At 39.1% G+C, this 21343-nt stretch overlaps 1 protein-coding gene across 11 annotated transcripts in view; it reads right to left on the bottom strand.

Annotated features, from left to right (window-relative positions):
• Nucleotides 1-21343, bottom strand: part of DLG2 (discs large MAGUK scaffold protein 2) — a gene marked incomplete at its 5' end in the record, with an annotated part of 1947716 nt that overhangs the window by 684747 nt on the left and 1241626 nt on the right. For all 11 annotated transcript variants that reach the window (XM_081100118.1, XM_081100117.1, XM_081100121.1 and 8 more), the window contains one exon: nucleotides 3677-3730. In XM_081100118.1, the coding sequence (XP_080956244.1) occupies nucleotides 3677-3730 (54 nt within the window). The remainder of the gene's footprint in view (nucleotides 1-3676; nucleotides 3731-21343) is intronic.

The raw sequence follows: 21343 nt of genomic DNA on the forward strand, positions 1-21343 counted from the left end.
GGCTTTACTCACCCTCTCTAAGAACAGAGCATGTTTACTAACTTGCAGAAGACAAGATTCAATGCATCATGAAGAAGAATAAAAAGATGGAGTAAAAATGGCAACTGGAATGTTGAAATGGAAACATTCTTGTTTTGCCTTGTTTTCTCTTGAGCATTTGTGTCCTGGGCTTCGGCATCAAAAATGAAAATGACAAACTCTGGTAGCACTGTCACACCCATAAAGGTCCATAATGAAAACATCTGCTTTATAAAGGGGATTCCTGCTTTGCATGAGAGGCTGACTGTGGCACATATAGGTTGGTCCTACCCAACCCTAAAGTATCAGGACATCATACAAGAATGAGTTTATTTGAAGCAGTCACGTGTAAGAACCTAAGTAACCTTTGTTCATGGCAGATACTTTAAAAGCTCTAATGTCCCTTAACTTACCCCCGCCCTTCAAAAAGAGCAGAAATCTCGTTACGTATCTATTGTTCCCTTTTTACACATTTAGAAATTGCCTTTGACCACAGATTTCCTCTAGTTATTCACTTGCTGCTTTCATGTATGCCAAGGAATCATTTCCACAAGGATGATATATTTCTAAAATCAAATTTGCTGACTGGCAAAATTAATACATTTACTTGTAATAAAATTACTTTTGAAGAGGACACTAATATAGAATTAAAATTTTGTCATTTAGGTAATATTTTTAAAGAAGGAAGCGTTCTTATGCAACATGACTGAAATGCTCTGGGGAGCTCTAAAATCATTTTTTCATTAAATAGAGCTGAAATTATGCGCACAACTAGAACATGAGAAATAAAAGAGGAAAACAAAGTATAGGACACTAGGGAATGAGAAAATGGACTGTAAAAGGCACAGTGTTCAAGGTTACTCAGTGAGTCAGGAAAAAGGGGGGGGGGGGTTGGGCTGATGCTAAGACCCAAAGCATATTCACATTAATGTCCTTGTATTAAATCTGCCTTTTTTAGTAGATAATGTATTCATTCTCTTATATGGGGGAAGATATACATATTTTCCATTCTCGTAGGGTCTAGCATATGTTACTTCACAAGTGTTTATCAAGTAAAAAGATAAATAAATAAATCCCTAGTAAGCCAAAGTTAAAGCATCATTTTACATATCTAATCTCATTATTCTCACAACCAATCACCTCTGAAATAGGTATTATATAACTCCTGGTTAATAGATTAATTTAGGTGATGTTTTCACCATATGAAGCTGCTTAGCAAAACTTTGTAAAGAGTCTAACTCTTAAGAAGGCTCACAGAGGGCGTTATTAAATATAAATACAAAACAGGTGAAGATAGAACAAAACTGCCCTTTGAAGAACTCAAATTCAGATACAAAGTTGATATTTAGGAGAATGGGAGCAGTTTGATTATTTTATTTTATGTGGCCTATCTTAGTAGCTAATTAGTCAGGACATAAATTGGGCATGTCTGTACAAAATCCTTAGTTTCTATTGATAAATTATTTGTGCATGAGGGCATCTGGCAGTTAAGCCACAAAAACTTTAATAGAAGGCTTTGACATCATATAGATCTACCACAAGAAAGCAGTCCTACTTAGAAAATTAAGTTTCTGTGCTCCGTGTCTACTTCTTCAAAGCACTGCTCATTTGCTTTGCCAGTGGATACAGTAAAGAGATTTACTGTAATAAAGACATTGGATTCCTTAATATAAACATGGGTCTCTGCCCCCAAAGTACTGCTGCCTCTGTGAGAAGTGGTCTTCCACCCAAAGTCACATGTAGCAAAGGCGTAAGAAAGCAACATGTGTTCCCAAGTTTAGAGACAGAAAACAAGGGAGGGAAGGAGGAAAGGAGCATTACCAGCATCAGGTAAGATCTCAGACTGTACAACTAGGCTCGCTAGGTTCATTCTTGGCCCTTCCTCTTACTGTGCAACCTTGAGAAAGTGACTTAACTTCTTTAGGACTCAGTTTCCTCATCTATAAAATGGAGAAATTAATAGTACCTATTGCATAGGGTTATTACAAGTATTAAATGAGTTAATATTTGTTTATGCTTAAAACAGTGTCGGGTACACAGTAATCCCAATATAAATGTTTAATAAGTACAAGAAGGTAGAGTGAGAGAGAGACTACTGGACACTCTGTGTCCTTAATGCATTGTTTTGCTTCCTTCCAATGGAGTCCTTTACTTTTCACCTCTAGGGCCACTTGATTTCTACCCGTAAACTTAACCCCATTTCCGGTCTGACCCCAAACAACTCTCATTCAGAGAGATTTAAGAAGCTCTAACTCAGTAGTTCAGGTGACTCAGCATTAAACCAAGTTTGCTGTTATTTTTGTCCTGACCCTGTGTCCCAGTTTTAGTCCCTTGTTCCTGTAATCAAGTCCCCGCCTTGTACTCCAGTTCTAGCATACTTCTCCCCTGTGGCTGAGTCCCGGCTAGCAGGACCGGCCAAGGTCCTCCCATTCCTTCCTGGCAGACATCTCTCAAAGGGCAGCCTCTGCACTAGAAACCACACTTTGGCACACACAGTTGTTTGAGCCTTTGAAAATCAGTTACCTGTACTTAAAAACTGCAGACTTTTACACAAAGTTCAAAGTTCTGACTTCTATTGAAACATTGGGTGGTCTGACAACACTTGGTCCCCTTGGCACCAACCCACTGGAGCTGAGTGGTAGCTGCTCCCTTTGGAAGGCCATGTGCCCTCTTATTCCCATTGTACCATTAGTTTGGATCTGGATCTAGATCTGTTTGCTTGGCCCTTGCAAGCATTTGAGGTTGAGGTCTAAGACTGAGAGTAGCTGGTGCTTACCAAGCACATACTTTGTGCCAAGTATTCTTCTGAGTGTTTCACATGCTTTTCTCATTTAACCAAAGTTCATAAACCTGTTTGTCCTTCTACCCACTATCCTTGCAGCCCTCTCCTTGCTTCTAACCCTCTGTCTGCATGGATCTGTATCTGTTCTATCATTCCAAATCACTATTCTCTACCCACCAGGTAAGGGCCACTTGAAAAGCTTTGCTGAGCCTCCGTAATGTCAACCACTCACACATAATGTGGCCTGTTGCCTCTCCAATCTCCCCTGCCCAACTGGACCCCGTCGTCAAGAACTTTGGTCATCAGAGAGGTTATATTTCAGTTACAAAATCTCAAGCTTTATTGATATGAGTGTTCCTATTATCTCATGCCAAGCTTTTATAAAACCATACAATTTACTATATATAGACAGTCTTCACTCTCACAAGACTTTTGTTCCAGTTCTTGTTAGAAGCCCAGCAAAAACCCACCAAATATTTATTGACACTTACTTATGTTTTAGGCTTTGTAATAAAAACTGATTTGAATATTTACTAAGAGATCCAAAGAAGTTTGCTCATCTCTTCTGCTAGCACAAGCAATTCAATCTCTTTTCAGTGAACCACCTAGGAAACTAACATTATTTGAACACAATGGGCAATAATTTTTCTCATGACAGGCCCTGTGCTTTACAAAACAATGGATAAAATAGAAAAAGATTTGCATGACTAAACCGAGATTTAGCAAATGACAAAGAAAACTCACAAAACTCATTCCACACACCATTCCATAAAATTATCTGGATTGAGTAAAACTGAGTATGTATTAAAATTGAAACATAGCTGATTAAGTTCTACAATAATTTTTAAAGAAACCCTTAATAAAAATGTTACTTACATAGGGAATCGTGTCCAACGTATCAGTGTTGACAATTATAGGAGCAGGGCTGGCCTGAAAAATAGAAGTAGAAAATATTGTAAGTAGTCTATTCAAAGAATCTGTTAACTTTTTAAACAAAGAACTTAACAGTATTTCTTGAGGACCCTTATAGGCGCTGTGTCAAGTGTTAGGAGAAAAAAATGAAACGGCTCAAAGTTCCCAACACCCTCTAAATATTTATTTGCTACACTTACAACATAATGAAATGAAGTAAGCATTCATAGAACTTGTATTCATTTTCTCTTAAATTTTATCCAGCAGATTAGAAGATGAGGATTGGTGATGCTTAAGAGGCAAAGATTTCTAAAACATTGGGTGAGAGCTAAAGCTGGTAACATTTCTTTTTAAAGTGGCTGTGCTAAGTAAATTTGATTTCCCACTCTAAGAAGCAAAATTAAACTTAAACCAATATTTACAACCCTTCCCCTTAAACTGCCTTTTGAGAGTATGTTGTAGTCAATGCAAAATAGAAGGGTTCACTTAGTGATCCTATATAATAAAAGAATAATATGCAAATTGACCCTAACAGCAGAATGACTGGGAATGACTGGTCACTATGACACACACTGACCACCAGGGGGCAGACGCTCAATGCAGGAGCTGCCCCCTGATGGTCAGTGTGCTCCCACAGGGGGAGCTCTGCTCAGCCACAAGCCAGGCTGACGGCTGCCAGCACAGCAGTGGTGGTGGGAGCCTCTCCTGCCTCCTCAGCAGCGCTAAGAATGTCCGACTACAGCTTAGGCCTGCTCCCCGCTGGCAAGTGGACATCCCCCGAGGGCTCCTGGGCTGCCAGAGGGATGTCTGACTGCCAGCTTAAGCCCAATCCCCGGGGAGCAGGCCTCAGCCAGCAGGTGGACATCCCCCGAGGGGTCCCAGACTGCGAGAAGGCACAGGCCGGGCTGAGGGACCCCCACGAGTGCACAAATTTTTGTGCACCGGACCTCTAGTATATATATATATTACCTATTATGCATGCTGTCATCATTTATTTATTTATTGTTACTTATACATTTCTGATCATAAATCTTAAAAATCTTTGGATAGAAAATGAACACTTAGTCAAAGTGGCAGAAAATCTTATTGAATATGCTAAACTATTCTTTAAATTGTACAAACTATAGTCATTTGCCTTAAAGTTGAGTAGGAATCTGTGTAAAATATGATATAGGAGAGCTACAAGCCAAGTCATTAAAAAATAAGAGAGTGCAATCTGTATTTGCATCAACCAATCTGACTTCATGAATATTGAGTAGACCTATCTTTATTTTCTAGTTTCTAGAATTTCCACAGCAACTTTCCCTTCATCCCTGAAGGATCTTTAATCTTCTTACCAAATTGCAGATTTCATTTAGATAGAGGAAATACTCTCATCATGATTAATCGAGAGCTGTTCTTTACGACACAGTGGTTTTGGCAAGTATTCAACGTTTAGGGCATTTCATTAGATGTGCCCTCTGGAGTTAACAGAGTTAACAGGTTTTTAATGTCAATCTGTGCCTATGGGATCCTAACCGAATGATAAGACAAGTAGCAATCCAACAGATTTTACAAAATAAAATACCATGTTTTAACTAAAAACACTGGACATTGAGAACATGTCCCTGGTCTACATATCTACATAGTGGGTCAACTAGATGTTCCTGGTTTGTAAAACTCCTACTAGAAAGTACCTTGTGGGTAAATGGGGGCTTTGGAGAAAGATTGTTTCCAGGGGACTCCAAATAAAAACAGTGCTTGTGAAGAGACATGTGGTGTGGGAGAAGAATGAGAGGTTTAGAATTAGAAGACCTGGGTTTAAGATTGTTTTATCAACTTCCCAATACTTGAGGACTCTGCCACTTCCTTGTAGTGTGAACTGGGGGCAAGTCCCTTAACCCCTTTTGCCTCATTTTTCTTCTCTGTAGAATGGAAATAGAAATAATCACTTTCTGAAAAGGTTGTTTGAGGACTAAATGAGGTGATATATTTGAATTTATTTGTAAACTTAAATGTAAGAATCAATGTTAAATATTATTATTAAAAGTGTCCCTAAAGATGGACTACTGTGAGGATATATCACTATGTAGTTTGTGAACTGTTTATACCCCAGAGAGAAATCTCAATGCTGTGTTAGTGGCTATAGCTACACTGAAGAGAATGGATTAGATCATGTGAACTACCATTTATTAAATACACTAGAGGCCTGGTGCACAAATTTGTGCACAGGTGGGGTCCCTCGGCCTGGCTGGTGATCAGGGCTAATCGGGGCCATCTTGCCCAGTACCAATCAGGGCTGTTGGGGGCCGGCCGGCCGGTGGGAGGGCTCCAGGGTGTGTCTGGCTCTCTTGCCCAGTCCCAATTGGCTGGACCCCAGAGGCAAGCTAACCTACCACCCGCTGATGGTCAGTGCGCATCATAGCAACTGGTCAAGCAGTCGACCAAATGGTAGACTGTTTGGTCAGACACTTAGCATGTTATGCTTTTATTATATAGGATATTACTTACCGCTATGCATATAAGGATATACATATATATTATTATTTAATTTCCACAAAAACATATTGATGAGGCATTATTACCACTATGTCTATGCTATAGATCAAAAAAATGAGGCTCAGGGAAAATGAAAGCTGATATTTAACACTGACTTTGTAACTTCAAATCCATTCTTTTCTTACTAAGCTGCTCCTTGATCCTAGCGTCTAATCTTGCATTGATTGGAGATCTCTAGCACCACACAGGATCGAGGCAAAGCAAAGGCCACCATGAAGGCAAGTGATGCCTCAGGGTCTTACATATTAGATGTTGAAAGCAATCTGGTGATGCCTTAAAGGCTTTTACTGTCTTACATATTAGATGTTGAAAGAAATCTGGTGATGCCTTAAAGGCTTTTACTGTTGTTACTATTGTTTGTTTTTACTTTTGAGGACATCTCTCTTATGGTTCCTAATTGGTTCCCAGGACTCCGGAAAGTGATGATGCCTTGTCCTTTATTTTCCTGAAAACTTTCCGAGTATCACACCTAATATTGTATTTTACCTTAGTATCTAGTATAGTACTGTTACTGAAGTTGTGAGATATTAATGAAGGAAAGGAAGCAAAGCATATGGGACATGAGCCTGTTTGCTTCACCAGGAAGATACAGCTTCATACCCCAAGGAATCACAGCATTGTCCCTCCTGGGGGATTAAACCTCTCCTTCCCGCTTCAGGTACTGGATTGTGTATGTGGGGTACAGGGAAGAGGGGGAGATAAAGACATGCACAATAAAGTCAAAATGGGGCAGGGGGTGGTACCTGCCATAAAGACCTGTTAGAAAAAGGTAACTGACTAGGGGGTAGACCCTAATGCAAACCCGGGAAAATTTAGGAAGCTGATTGATTATTTTGAAAAAGCTTCTGGTTCTTGCCAGGCCAGAGAAAACATAATTTCAGGTGAACAAAGACTCAGTCTCTCTCTCTCTCTCTTCTCCCCCCCCCCGCCACCCCTCTCTTTCTATCCCTCTCTCCCCCTCTCTCTCACCTGCACTCATGCTGTGCATTCATGCATTCTATGCATTCTCTTTAGTCATGTGGCCTTAGTCAAGTGGCCACTGGCCAGTGGGTTCAACAGGTAGGCTCCAGCATGGGTACAGCAGCAAAGCAACGGACTATAGCTGGGAACACAAGCTAAGCTCGTCAAATGCTAGACTGGACTAAGCTTTAATATGGCTCAGGATCTCTGGACATTGACTCTATATCTGGCCCTGATTTTCCATGGTGAATTGGACAGCGATGGGACACTGGAGAACCTCTATAATTTTGCTTCCTGAATAAACCTTGCTATCAGATCTTATCCCCTCTTGTGGGTCCCTAGAAATGCTTTTCCTCGTGACACCGCAAGAACCCCATATCCACCAGCAATAGTATGACCAGTAAATATGTACATACTGATTTGATTTGGGGTTTCAACCCATCTTATTTTTGTTTTTCTTCTTATATATTGTATTAATATGGTCTGGGAATACATTTATACACAAGCCCATTTCCCATACAGTGACATTCATCACTTTTGTATGTCTATGCTTCTATTTTCCACTTCCTGTGTAAATTTTTTTATTTCCAATCAGACTCTATATTTAGAAAATAACAAAGATAATATATTCCCCTATAAATCTTCACAGTACCTGGGTACACAGAAGGAACTCAGTAAATACTTAGAAATTATTGACTAAATGTATCTATAAAGTTTAGATGAGGGTATAAATGAATACAATACCACTTTGTAAGCTTTGGAGAACATTTCTAAGAAAACCCAAAAATCTCTAGTTACCATCAATATGACTATGACTACTTTTCTGATATTGACTATCTTACTTCATTAGCCAGTCACTATATATTCAGCTTTCCTAAAATAATAATTATTGCATAACTCAGGATATGGACTGTGAAACTTGAAGCATAATCATGTTATGTAGAAAGTTCTTTACTTCTCAGTAATAACAAATTCCAGAAGCCACAACTAAGACTACATTTATGAAAGTCACTAAAAGTGCATGAACATACACTTTCATGTGTGAATTGTGTGAACACAAACATACATCACTGACATGTGACATTGGCAGCCCTCTGGTGTGAGTGGCAAGGAGATGCCATGGTGGGCTATTATGAATAACACACTATCCCACTGTGCAGCTAAACCAGGCTCTCTGAAGATCCCCCATTGCTCTACTCCAGGACCCTCACAGACCTTCCCAGACGATTTATAAAGAAACTTCCTGGAATCTTTTAGGCAGTCAATGCCACATATCCACAGAGAATAAAGATCAAGTGGTGATAACACAGAGTGCAGCAGAATTCCAAGTACAGCCCAGAAATGTGCTCTTCTCACCAGTTGGTAATTTCAGATCTTCCCATGGCTCAGCCTGACTGCTGATTCTTGTCTCACTTTTGAAATCATGTGAGTTCATAACTACATGAACTCATAGTTTGATTTAGTTTACCTTCTGAGTCTTAAAACCAATTCCCTAGTTACTTTGATGGTTTCTTCTAAGCTTTATCGCCACACTTCACAATGATCTACCATCCCTATACCTTCACTCTCCATATTAGATATCCTCTTTAATTGAACCCCTAAATTAAATTGCTAACTTAGCAAATTCCAGCATCCCCCTTCTATATGCTTATTTCCATTAATTGGAAAAATATTTGTAAAAAATATGAAAAAAAAATCCTTTTAATCAGAAGTTTCAAGGCTTGACTATATGTAAACCTAGATAAAGTTAGACTTAAGCCTTAAGAAAATGAATCTGTCTTGGGTGACCCAAACTGTAATATGTAAATGATTTGTCTTAACATTCTTTTCCAAAGGGGGAAAGCAGTTTACAAAAAGAGGGAAGAATAAAGATAATCATAGAGAAGCAGGAAGCAAGCAGAGAGGCTACTAGTACAATTTAAATTGTGAAATTAAGTTATTCATGAATTCTACCACCATCCTGTCCTTGGGATCTATGAGATAGCCAAATATTTTTATATTATATCAATAACTTTGCTTACATTAAGAAAAAAGTAAACTTCCCTTGATTGCTACCACGAGAATGTAAGTAATATAGATTGCCATAATTCATGCAAATTTTCAAAGGAGTTCATTGATATTGACTGATGTGGTTTCTTCTTGATATTTGTTAAGTGCTAGATCTAGGATATGCCTCTGAGATAAATGGGCAAGTAGTCACCAGGCCAGCTACAATGAGAAAGTCTCTTCCAGCAAGATATTGATAGGGATAAGGTATTGATAAGGTATTGACAGAAGCCAGTAAGTCCAAGGAGACACTCTGGAAAGCTTAGGTCTGACAAGTGGTAAGTAGGTAGCAGAAACATCAACAGACTAAAGCCAGGCCAGTGCCTAAGCTTTTAAGAAGCAAAATGGAAAAGGAGAGGAGGCCACATAGTCAAGTGACTTAGATACAGCAAGGACTGAACACTAATACCAGTAACACTGATGGGGCTAGGAATTGAGCGGGAATTTCTCAGCCTTAAAGGACAGGCTCCTCAGTGGGCAGGAAGTGCAACAGGGCCTATACTTGACTTTATATATGGTATGACATGACAGCTCAAAACAAGATGAAAGCCACTGGAAGTTTTAAAATGAGTCTATTTTGTATATGTACATGACCTCACTGAGAGAGCTGGAGATCCCAGAACTTCACCGTAAATCTTAGCTAGCTTAGATTGAGTGCTATAAGATGCCATATTAGCAGTCATTAACTTCACAATCACACAGCAGGCTGCCATCAGGGGTGATGCCCTGATCCTATTTAGGAAAATATAACTTTGGGGTTACTACCCACATCCTCAATTAGGTCTGAAATGATATATTTAACGTCAAGTACTAAGTGGTATGCTAAGGATTGAACTCTGAATAACTTTATTTTCTATTAAATTTTCTCCCTAACCTCCCATCACGTTGATCCACTGCGGAAAAAAAAAAAAAAGTGATGTGGTTGGGAGGGGAACTTCATTCTGGATTTCCTGAATTGCACTCCAGTTCTATATGGGGACTGAAAACCTTTCATTCCTCTCCTTCTCTCCCATAATGTTGGGCTGGAGCCTCATATCCAGAGGGGTTGGCAGAGTCCTACTCCTCCTTGAAGGATTTGCCTGGGACCTACAATTGCTTGGTTGAGAATCATGACTACCTAGAATCTCATGATACCATGACCCAGCCACAGTGAAATCTCCTGGTATATTAACACTGGTATAGATAACAATAAGGGAAAGCACTTATATAGCACTTATTTACAGCAATTAACTTATTTAATCCACATATAATCAATGAGACAGGTACTGTTATTCTCATCTTACAGGTGAGGAAACAGAGGTTCAGAAACTTTATGCAGTCGTACATGTGATAAAGAGATAGTCTTCAAACTCAAACAATCTGACTCAGAGTCCATGTTATTGACAGTCATGCTCTATTGCCTCTCACAATGGAATCATACTTGACCAGAACTCTTTTGATTTTATTTTTTACTGCTCACCAACAACTCAGGAACCAGCTCAAATTAGATCTATCCACCTTGATCCAGGCTAGTGCCCAAACCCTCCCCTCCTCACTCTGGCTCAATCACTGGGCCCCAGTATATCATGTGAGCAGGCTTGCAGGAGGCATGAACCAGGAAAGGCTAATGGCACAGGTACACCCAGGTTGCCTGAATCAGCATATGTTGTTTAATAAGCTCCAAAGAAAATTTTTGAAAAATAACTGATTAAAGATATATTGATGGTTGTATGAGAGAAGAAAAATAAATACATTCTAGAATAATAAAACTCTAAAGCTGAGACCTTAATGATCATTGTGTTCTACCTTTTTGTTTTAAAAATATAAAATGGAAAGACAGGAAGAAAGTGGCATGGCCCAAATCTCACAATTATTTAGTATCAAAACTGAAGACAGGAAAATAACAACAATAATAATGATAATAAAATATTAAGGCCGAACCGGTTTGGCTCAGTGGATAGAGCATCGGCCTGCGGACTGAAAGGTCCCAGGTTCGATTCCGGTCAAGGGCATGTACCTGGATTGAGGGCATATCCCCAGTAGGAGATGTGCAGGAGGCAGCTGATCGATGTTTCTCTCTCATCGATGTTTCTAACTCTCTATCTCTCTCCCTTCCTCTCTGTAAAAAATCAATAAAATATATTTTTTAAAAATAAAATAAAATATTAAGCATTTATTGGATGCTGAAGAGGCATCAATGCATTTAATTCTCAAAATGTTCCAAGGAAAATATTATTTCCCTTTCTTTTTAAGGAGAAAAAAAAAGGGAGGGGAGCATCAAAGTGGCTTAGTCACTTGCCTTAAGGTCACAGGTACTCATAACCAGGTCTCAAATCCCTATCTTTCTAGCCCCAGGTCTCATGCTGGTAACCACACACATCTTCCTGGTCCCCTGAAAATAAAGTTATTTTATTCCCTGAAAGTGATTAGTTTCTTTTTCACAGTCTGAAGAGAAATTTCTCACCATACTGACTCAGATTCAATTCCCCAGTTCTCAGAGGATTTCTAGGTCCCTTAATCTCTTGCAAACCACCACTTGAAAAAATGGGACAATGCTATTTTCCAGTTAACCTATTTCCCAAGAAGTTAGCTAAAAATATAGTACATGTAAAGTGAAAGAGAGATATTCTATAGAGGTAAGGCTATTTTATTTATTGCTGTGGTCATATTTTGCTTTCCTGGAATTTTTTTCTTTTCATGTTGTGTACACAAGATCAACCAGGTAGTTCAATCCAGTGTAGCTCTGAGTCATTGCCAAGAGGTTCTGGCCTTTCACCTGGTTTGCCCTTACCCTGCGGTCACATAGGGCACCCATGTCACAGATGAGGACACTAAGGCAATAACAGATGAATGGGTGTGTGAACAGTGTGAGTGTCTGAGGCTTGGCTAGCCAAGGCTTAACTGCAGGCTAATGGTTATGGCAAGATGTCTCAAGGGAGCAATTCTGGAGGATGCTAGGACCTTGGTCCCTCTCCCTAGCACCTAAAAAAATGCACCAGGTTAGCTCAGAAAATATGAGGAGAGAATGATAGATTCATGCTTGGCTTGAACTCGATTCAACTCTGCTTAACTGAACTCACTTAATAATAAGTATATTCTACTCACTTTACAGAAAACTGAGGCACACAGATGTTAAGTACCTTGCTCAAGGTTACCCAGGTGGTAAAAGCAAGGTCAAGTGTCAAACCTATCAGTCTGATTCCAAAGGTAACTTTTAACAACTGCAAAGCAGTTGCTTCTGCTCTCTATGAAGATTTTAGAAATACCCAGAAGTCTGCTCGAGTCAACACAAATTATCTCACTGATCTTTGAAAGCCTGCCACTAGTATTTCTTCCTTTTGGATTCAAGTGTTCACACGTTTGCTTGAGCCTCCTTAAAATACAAGGTAGTGTAATATTTTGCAGAAAATGGATGGTATCGTGAGGACCTCAGTGAGTCTGAGTTGGGCACCTATTTAACCCCCGTGCAGAAGAGATGGGGCGGTCTGAGGAATGAGGCACAGAAACTGGAGACCCAGAGCCAAAGAGCTTTCTTGACCTCATATGTTTTCTCTAGAATCAATCCCACTTGAAACAAGGGATAAAAATTGCTTGAACTGTTAGTTTATAAAAACTCTTCAGACCTCTATCCTGTACCCTCTCCACATACCTCTTTGCACTTAATATAAAAGGCTGAAATAAAGACTCACCTAACTGCAGATCATCATTTGAATCTCAAATTGATAATTATATTAGAGTGACCACCAATAACATGCTTTATAATTTATAAATTGAGTCTATACACATTAGATCATTTAATTCTCAGGGAGAAGAAAGAGAACTAGCATTGCCTGGCCAGTGTTGTTCAGAGGTTGAGGACTGACCCATGAACCAGGAGGTCACAGTTGGATTCCCCATCAGGGTACATGCCCTGGTTGCAGGCTTGATCCCTACTAGGGGGCGTGCAGGAGGCAGCCAATCAATGATTTTCTCTCATCATTCATGTTTCTATTTCTCTCTCCCTGCCTCCCTGAAAAAATAAAAAAAAAAAAAACATTAAAAAGAGAGAGAACTAGCATTGATTGAGCAAGCACCCACAGTGTGCAAAAGATATGGTAAGCCTTTAACCTGTTTTTTCTTGTTTACTCCTCACAGAACCCCAGAGAGACCTTGTCTATAGATAAGTAAACATAGGCTCAGGGGGTATTCAGTGGATTTCCCAAAGTCAGACAGCTAGAAAGAGGCAGAGCTGGAATTCAAATCCAGATCCTATTCTAAATTCTTTGTTTTTCTCCATTATTCCACATGATGCCATAAATCCCATTATTCACATGAAGCTTTTACTAACTTAACTGCTTTAATTGTGCAAGTGCTCTCTGAAGAGTACACGAAAAATGGAGTCATTAGCTCACGTCTCAGATGTGATGTAGTCAATGTGCCCCATGCCACAATAACCACACCTACTTAACTCACTGATTCACTCCATGTGGTGCTATTCCTGAAAGATCCATGTGGATACCATCTGTTCCTTTTTGCTAAGCAATTTGGTAAGAACTATTATCTTAGAAGTACAGTTGTATTTTCCTGACATAGGTACCAGAATTCTGAGCAAGCTGTCAATAGCCTGGTTCATCAGACTAAGGCGGGACGTATTTATTCTGTAGCATATGGACCAGAGCTTTGCACACAGTGGGTGATCAATAAATGGTTGCTATTTAGTTTCCTTCCCTCTTCCCCTTTTCTTCCATCAGGCCAGAGCTGTCACTTCTCCCAGCATACACCTTACATGTCTACCATAAAGTCACTGTTTACATTTCTTCCTTCTCCCATATCCCAAATCAATCATGGTTCCCTCTCCTATCTACCTAACCAAATTCTATCCATTCTTCAATGACAACCTCAAGTCCCAAACACTCCATGAAAGTTTCCTTTATCCTCACTGCAAGTCTCCATCTATCCTGCCCTTCCAATTTTAAAGCATTACTCTTTATCTTACTTCAGTTTACAATGAATTATAAATATTAAAGGATATTTGTTATGTGAAAGCACCAACCCTTGACATTTTTAATGAGTGTTTCCTTCTGTTCTTACACATGTTGATGACTAAGTGGTTCATGTATGATATTTGTATCTTCTTGCTGAAAATGTAATTGTTTTGAGGATAGACTCCCCATTTTACTTCATCTCCTCACCAGCCACCTCCACCTATACTCCTAACTGTGCTGGGCACACAATATATTCAAATATATTTGCTATTGGGTTTTTAAATCTATGGAATGAAAGCCACAGCAACAAGAAATAGGATGCATGAGAAAACATGATTCAACAGAGTAGTCAAATGGGTAGGAAAGGGGTAATATCACGCTGCCCCTCTGGTGACTCACTCTTGTAACACACTGCCTGGTTTTGTTGATGTGTTGGCAGCTGGAGCACTGCAGACCATGTACTTCTAAACCACATCATGTACATTAAGAAGAGTTGTAAGCAGAAAGACTCCTCCATGCCTACTATATGCTGGTCCTTTATGCTCCCTTGTTTCTAATCCTCATTCCAAGCCTATGAATTACATGCTATAATTATGCCCATTATACAGATAAGTAAAATGAGGCATGAACCTGTAATACAAAGTGACCAAGGTCACTAGACTAATAACTAGGGGAGGAAAGGCTCAATCTTTTAAACAACAAATCCATATTTTTGTTGTATCACCATCCTGTGTGAAGCAAGGAAGGTAGCTGCAATTGGTTCCCTGCACTAACCTCCTCTCCCACTGTACATTTCAGAAGTTGAAGAGGTGGGAGGAAGCATACAATTTAGTGGAAATCTAAGGATTCAATGATCATGAAAAGAAGCAAAATGGTATCCTAAGCATTTTTCAAACATTTCAGGTGAATGTGAAGACGTATCACAAAAGACTCATCCCAAACTAAACATTTATTTGAAAACTTATTTTTTGTCTTAACAGTTTATGTGGTTTTTATATTTTATTCCATAACCACCTATTTTTAATATAAAAATAATGTTTCAGTTCTTTATAATGGAGTCAACCTGACATCTCAAGTAGTTGCTGCATGGCTATTAAAATTCAGGCAGTCCATCTCCCTGAAGTAACCACAATCCATTTGAGGGATTGTGTCCCTGAGATAAAAATGGCCAGACTTAGAATCAGGAAATCTCCAGCAAATTCAGTAACAGGGTGAAATGGATGACCTCTAAGAATCTGTGTCTCAGGCAAGATCTGGTTTCACTCATAAAATTTTCCCTGCTGGGAATTACTAGAAAGAAAGCAGGGAGACTACACAATTCTTCCTTCTGAAAAGCAGTGATCTCTGCTTTTATCATTCAGATATAGAAAATTAGAAGACACGATGTTAAGAAAGGCCTGAATACACTAGATAAAAGTAAAATAAGAAAAAAAAGCAAAGGCATATAAAGTGTCTTCTTATTAATTGGCTAAAGGATGAGGTTCTGTATGTCTGAGAAAAGGCACCTAAAAATGCATGTGTGAGCCACTTGTTCCATGTTTATAGCCTATATTTTGTTTTGCTTATGAATCAGTTAATTTTTATGGACTCAACACCATGTGATTAGAGGCAAAAATTATCTTCTTTATTAAGGAGTCAAAAAGATGTGAGGTGAAGCAGAGAATTATCATTAAGCTCTTGCCTTTCTCCATGTTCCATAAGTCTTATCTTCAGAAAGAAATTTCTAAGCTCTAAATTCTCCAGAAAGAAATATCTAACATCTAACAGCTTTCAGTTTTCCCCTCTACCAACCATAATTCAATACCAAATCATACACTCTAAGCTTGAAACATAACAGGCCAAGGCATGGAAAGTGTCTTTAAACATTTCCTATCGAGAACTGTTCCTTTGTATGAGAGGAAATGTTAGGAAGGGAGAACAAGAAGAGGTACTTTTTAACCATTAGTAATCCAGAAGGTGCTCACAGCAATGTTGGGTCTGGAAGATGTTTCAAGAACTGCCTTGAAAAGATAGCACATGGGCTAGGTTGCAGAAGGAACAGAGTAAACAACAGTTTAGTTCAATTTCCCCTATTTTAAATTCTGATAACATTCGTATCTATTCTACCCATTTTTTTTTCCAAATTTAATGTTCTGTTTGGAATTATTTTCAATGAGAAAAAATATAAAGAAATAAAAAAGGAGGAGTGAATGGGGACTAAAAAATTAGAGATTGGGCAAATACTACTAGCATTTGCTGGTGCCAAGGAATATAGTCTGCAGATGCATTTGTATGTTGTCACTGACTAGGCAATGCGCTCTTTGTTCTATAGCCAAGAGCCTACAGATTTCTGGGTCCAAAATGCCAGCCAGTTCCTAGCTCCACAGCAGTTCCAGCTTTCCAGAGTGGCAGTGTGTATGTTTCTTGGTTTCTCAGTTTTCCAAAGGCTTTCTTACCCTCAGTTATTCCACAAAGCAAAGGTCTTGCTTGCCAATTTACCTCCTACTGGGGCCCGGATAATGCTGCAACTGTGTGTTTCAGAGTAAGGAGGGAGGAATATTATCTGTTGCTATGGGCTAGAGGAGAGAGAGGAAAATAGTAAGAGAAGAATGAAAGGAAGAAGAAGGCAGAAGGGGGTTGTTTCCTGGTGCATGGGGACTCTTCACAAGTTGGTGAACAAAATGATGGTCCCAGGTTGACTCTCCTCTGTTCTCTCAGGCACTTTGTCCATTGGAATTGGAATTGCAAACTCAGACACACTGGAACCTTTGCTTGTTTTATAAAGGATTTCCTAAGCCAACTGGAAAGGACATGATTATAATGTTTGCAACCCTACATCTCATAACCCCTCCTTATCTTCACTAACTCAACAAAAACATTTGTACATTATGCTTTAATGTTGTAGGATGAGTACCTCTTAGCCCTGAACTTGGAGTCAGCAGATGAGGCTTCTAGGGTTGGCTGGTCCCTTAATAGAATTGGGGTAGATCACTTAACTCTTTATTATTTCTAAGTTTATACACAACAACCAATAAGGACTGAATGATTCCTGACTTTAATACTAACCTAATTTTAAATATAATAAAAATAGTGATAGAAAGAGGTTAGGATCTGGGTCACCTGATTAGCTTTAAGACATATCGCCTCAGGTATATGATGATCTTAGCCAGTTAATGTAACCTCTCTGAGACTTTCTGTTCATGTATAAATGGAGATTATAAATTTTTATTTAATCAACCTCATGTGCTTCTTTGATAAGCAGATAAGGTCATATATAAAAACACTATGCACGTGCCCATCAGCAGATGAGTGGATTAAAAAACTGTGGTACATCTACACAATGGAACACTACGCTGCTATAAAAAGGAAGGAACTGCTACCATTTGCAACAGCGTGGATGGAGCTGGAGAGCATTATGCTAAGCGAAATAAGTCAGTCAGAGAAAGATAAATATCACACGATTTCACTCATTTGTGGATTATAATGAACAGCATAAACTGATGAACAAAAACAGATCCAGAGACAGAGAAACATCGATCAGATGCTCAAACCTCAGAGGGAAGGTAGGGGAGGGTGGGGGTAAGAGGGAGAAATAAACCAAAGGACTTGTATGCATGCTTATAAGCCTAACCAATGGACACAGACACCAGGGGGTAAGGACATGAAGGGGTTTGGGGTGGGGTGGGGGCAATGAGGAGATAAGGACATATATGTGATACCTTATCAATAAAGAAAAAAACCACTATGCAATAAAAGGATAAATTTAGAATATTAAAATTTAGCAAAATTAATAATGGCAGTCTTTAGTTAGCCATTGTCCTAAGGGTCTAATTCACAGTAGCTTTTATGTTTTTAAATCTTAATTCTTAAAAGTATTAAATATGTCCCCTTTCAAACTCCCCTCCCCTCACCATTGACCTCTTCTAGCCTGCTCCCACCCCTACCCCAAGCCTTCCCCACCCTATTGTCTGTGTCCATGGGTTATGCATATATTCATACAAGTTCTTTGGTTGATCTCCTCCCACCCACCCATCCTCCCCCACCTGTCTTCTGAGGTTTGACAGTCTATTCCATGCTTCTATGTCTCTGGATCTGTTTTTTTCAACAGTTTATTTTGTTCATTAGATTCCACATATGAGTGAGATCATGTGATACCTATTTTTCTCTTACTGGTAGCTTTTTAAAACTGCAAACAACCCCAGAAAGAATTGTATAATATATAATGTTACAGAGGATGGAACTGAGAAGTTCAACAATTTGCCCAAGATGGCAAGTGGTAGAGCAAGGATTCTGATCTATACTTTTCAGGTAATCAAAAATGTGAATCAGAGCAAAAGTGCACTAGATTGTGATTCTAATCTCACTAGATTATACTTTACTACCAAACCACTTCTGATCCCGGCCACTTCAACTCCTTGCATTCAATTGATTTTTATAAATAACATAAGGATATTAAAACCTGCCACGCTACCTGGCAATGTTGCAATGACAAAGAATCTAGTTGACACTGTGTGAAGATCGTAACAAGATAGATTCATATCAGGAAGGCAGGTAGCAGTAGTGGTTATCTCAGCAGCAGCAGCAACAGTAAGAACATTTGTACAGCATTGTGTGTTTTTTTATCTCTACACAAGATAAAAATTAGAAACTCCATTGTCCTTAGGCATTTTTCTGCTCAATGGAAACATCAAAATACAGCTTAAAAAGATATAGCATATCTAGTATTAGCTCATTAAAGATTTTGAGAGTTTGATGTGTGTACATTTTGATTTTGCTTTGCTACATGGAGGAAGACTGCCATTAAGAACTCTGAACAACTGTCTAGTTTTATATTCTGTAATAAACACATTTTGGGCCCTACTTTTGCAATTTCCGGAGTGGGTGAGAAAAAAATGGGAGTGGAAGAGAATGGGCTTTACTCTGTTGTACAGTAACATATAGCTGTGCTAATACCCCATTTTGATGAGTCAACACAAACATTTTACAATGAGCAATACTGGGATGAAGAGAAGGCATCCTGCACCTGGCGTTAATTTTTCACGGACTCCAGATGCTTTTGCACAGGAATCACAAGACCGGCAGTCAAAGAAAATGCTAACTGCATAAGAGAGGAAGATAAAAAGATAACGAGCTCTTGCCTTTTGTTCGAAAACAGAAGTGACAATTCCATTCCATTTTACCAGAAATCTGCAAATGTTCGTGCAGTTCCAGGCTGTTGCAATTATCCAGGTCACTTCTGGTGTAGTTATTTTCCCCCATTAGGTTGAACATCTCTATAGATTGTGTCATCTTTATTCCTTTACTAATAGAAATTCCATTAATAGCCTAGTTCATATTCTTCAGGAGGAGATTGACTGAAAACTGGGGTATTACTAGACAGAAAAGCAAAGGGAGGCCAAGAGGAATGAAATAGAGAAATGAATCCAACATGATTGAGGATGATGAGTCGAGTAATATTTAGAATCCAGAAAGGACAAACACACTTGGAACACCATGAACTAGAACTGAATCTCATCACTGAACAAATTCTATTTAGAGCTGACCTAAGCTTACAATGGTTCAAAACTCGACATCTAGGGACTGGAGGCAGGATCTGTGGAAGTGATGCTGTTGCTGAGGAGACAGGTTTCAAGGATGTATTTGACACAGGAAGGATTATTTCATCATTTTCTCATTTCTGCCTAAGTTCTCACATTTTAAGTATTAAGCAGCCCATACATATTTATTTAGAAAACATGATATTTAAGGTACTGTACTTGAGATGCAGAAAGTAGGAAGACAAAGTGCATCGTTTTGCTCTGTAAGGGCAAAGTACAATGTCATGTGCAAATAAGAGAACCCTCCTATAATACAAAGCAGAGAAATATCGCCTGAGAAATAGGGACAAAGGACCATGGTGGGTGTGAAGGCAAGTGAAATTAGAGCCAGAAGGCCCTAAACAAGGTACCTGACTTCACTGAACCTCTAAAATGATAATAATATTGGGACCATTTCCTACTGGTATTGGGACAGTTAAATAAGAATGTATAGATTCAAGTAGTATGTAAGTATGTTCCCTACTCTTTTTAAAGATATATTTTTATTTATTTCAGAGGAAGGGAGAGGGAGAAAAAGATAGAAACAGCAATGATGAGAAAGACTCATCGATTGGCTGCCTCCTGCAGGCCCCACACTGGGGATCGAGCCTGCAACCCAGGCATGTGCCCTGACTGGGAATCGAACAGTGACCTCCTGGTTCATAGGCCTATGGTCAATCACTGAGCCATGCTGGCTGGACAGGTTCCCTACTTTTACTCTTCTTCAGGAAGTGTTAATCAGTGTTGAAACAATGAAGGAGAAGGCAAATCATCTGGTTATGAGGTGTGATGAAGTCTTGTGAAAGGGCTGAGAGTTAAGTCTTAAAGAATGAAATTTCACCTTGAACACCCAGTGGGCCCAGGCGATCTGCTCACTTAAGGCACTTAACACTCTGTATCTGGTGTTGGAGTGATTTATGTGTTCATTTGAACATTCCTTGTGGCAGAATTCCAGGTAGGCTTCTTCAGGGGTTCTCCTGATTTAGTCACAGCATCTCTCCCAATGTTTGGCAAGATCCATGACATTTACAGTAGACCAAATCCAAACACGATGACTAGCAGCACAAGGAAAATCAACTTTGTACATTACAGCAAGAGACAATAGGGTACCATTGGGCAAGGGGTAATGCAGTCTCTCTGTCCAATGGTGTCACAAAGAAATTGAAGTGCACCTTCAGATCCTATTCTGTGCCTAGTACCATGCCTGGGATGTAGCAGGGACTCAATAAAATGTGAGTGAAGTTAATGGAAACACAGCCCAGTCTCTATGAAAAGAACTACTAATTATAGAACTGTTCTTCTTCGCATAGCAACTCATGCAATAAAACACACAAAAAAATCTGATTTGCCTGATACTCAAAGATACTGTGTAGAAAAATGCTCTTATATCTCCAATGATGGGTCTAATTTACAGGACTTCATGAGAGCTGTTTTTTTTGTTTTGTTTTTTTTTTTACATTCTTTCACTCAATAAATATTTAGGAGCTTGTGTTGGTTGGCACTTAGGCTAAGTATATGGGAAATTCTGTGTTGCTATCTTATACTCAGAGATATTTGGTCAAGTAGACCAACCTGCTTGAGATCCAAAT

Source organism: Myotis nattereri (assembly GCF_964212035.1).
Source record: "Myotis nattereri genome assembly, chromosome: 9".
In the NCBI taxonomy this organism is placed as follows: domain Eukaryota; kingdom Metazoa; phylum Chordata; class Mammalia; order Chiroptera; family Vespertilionidae; genus Myotis; species Myotis nattereri.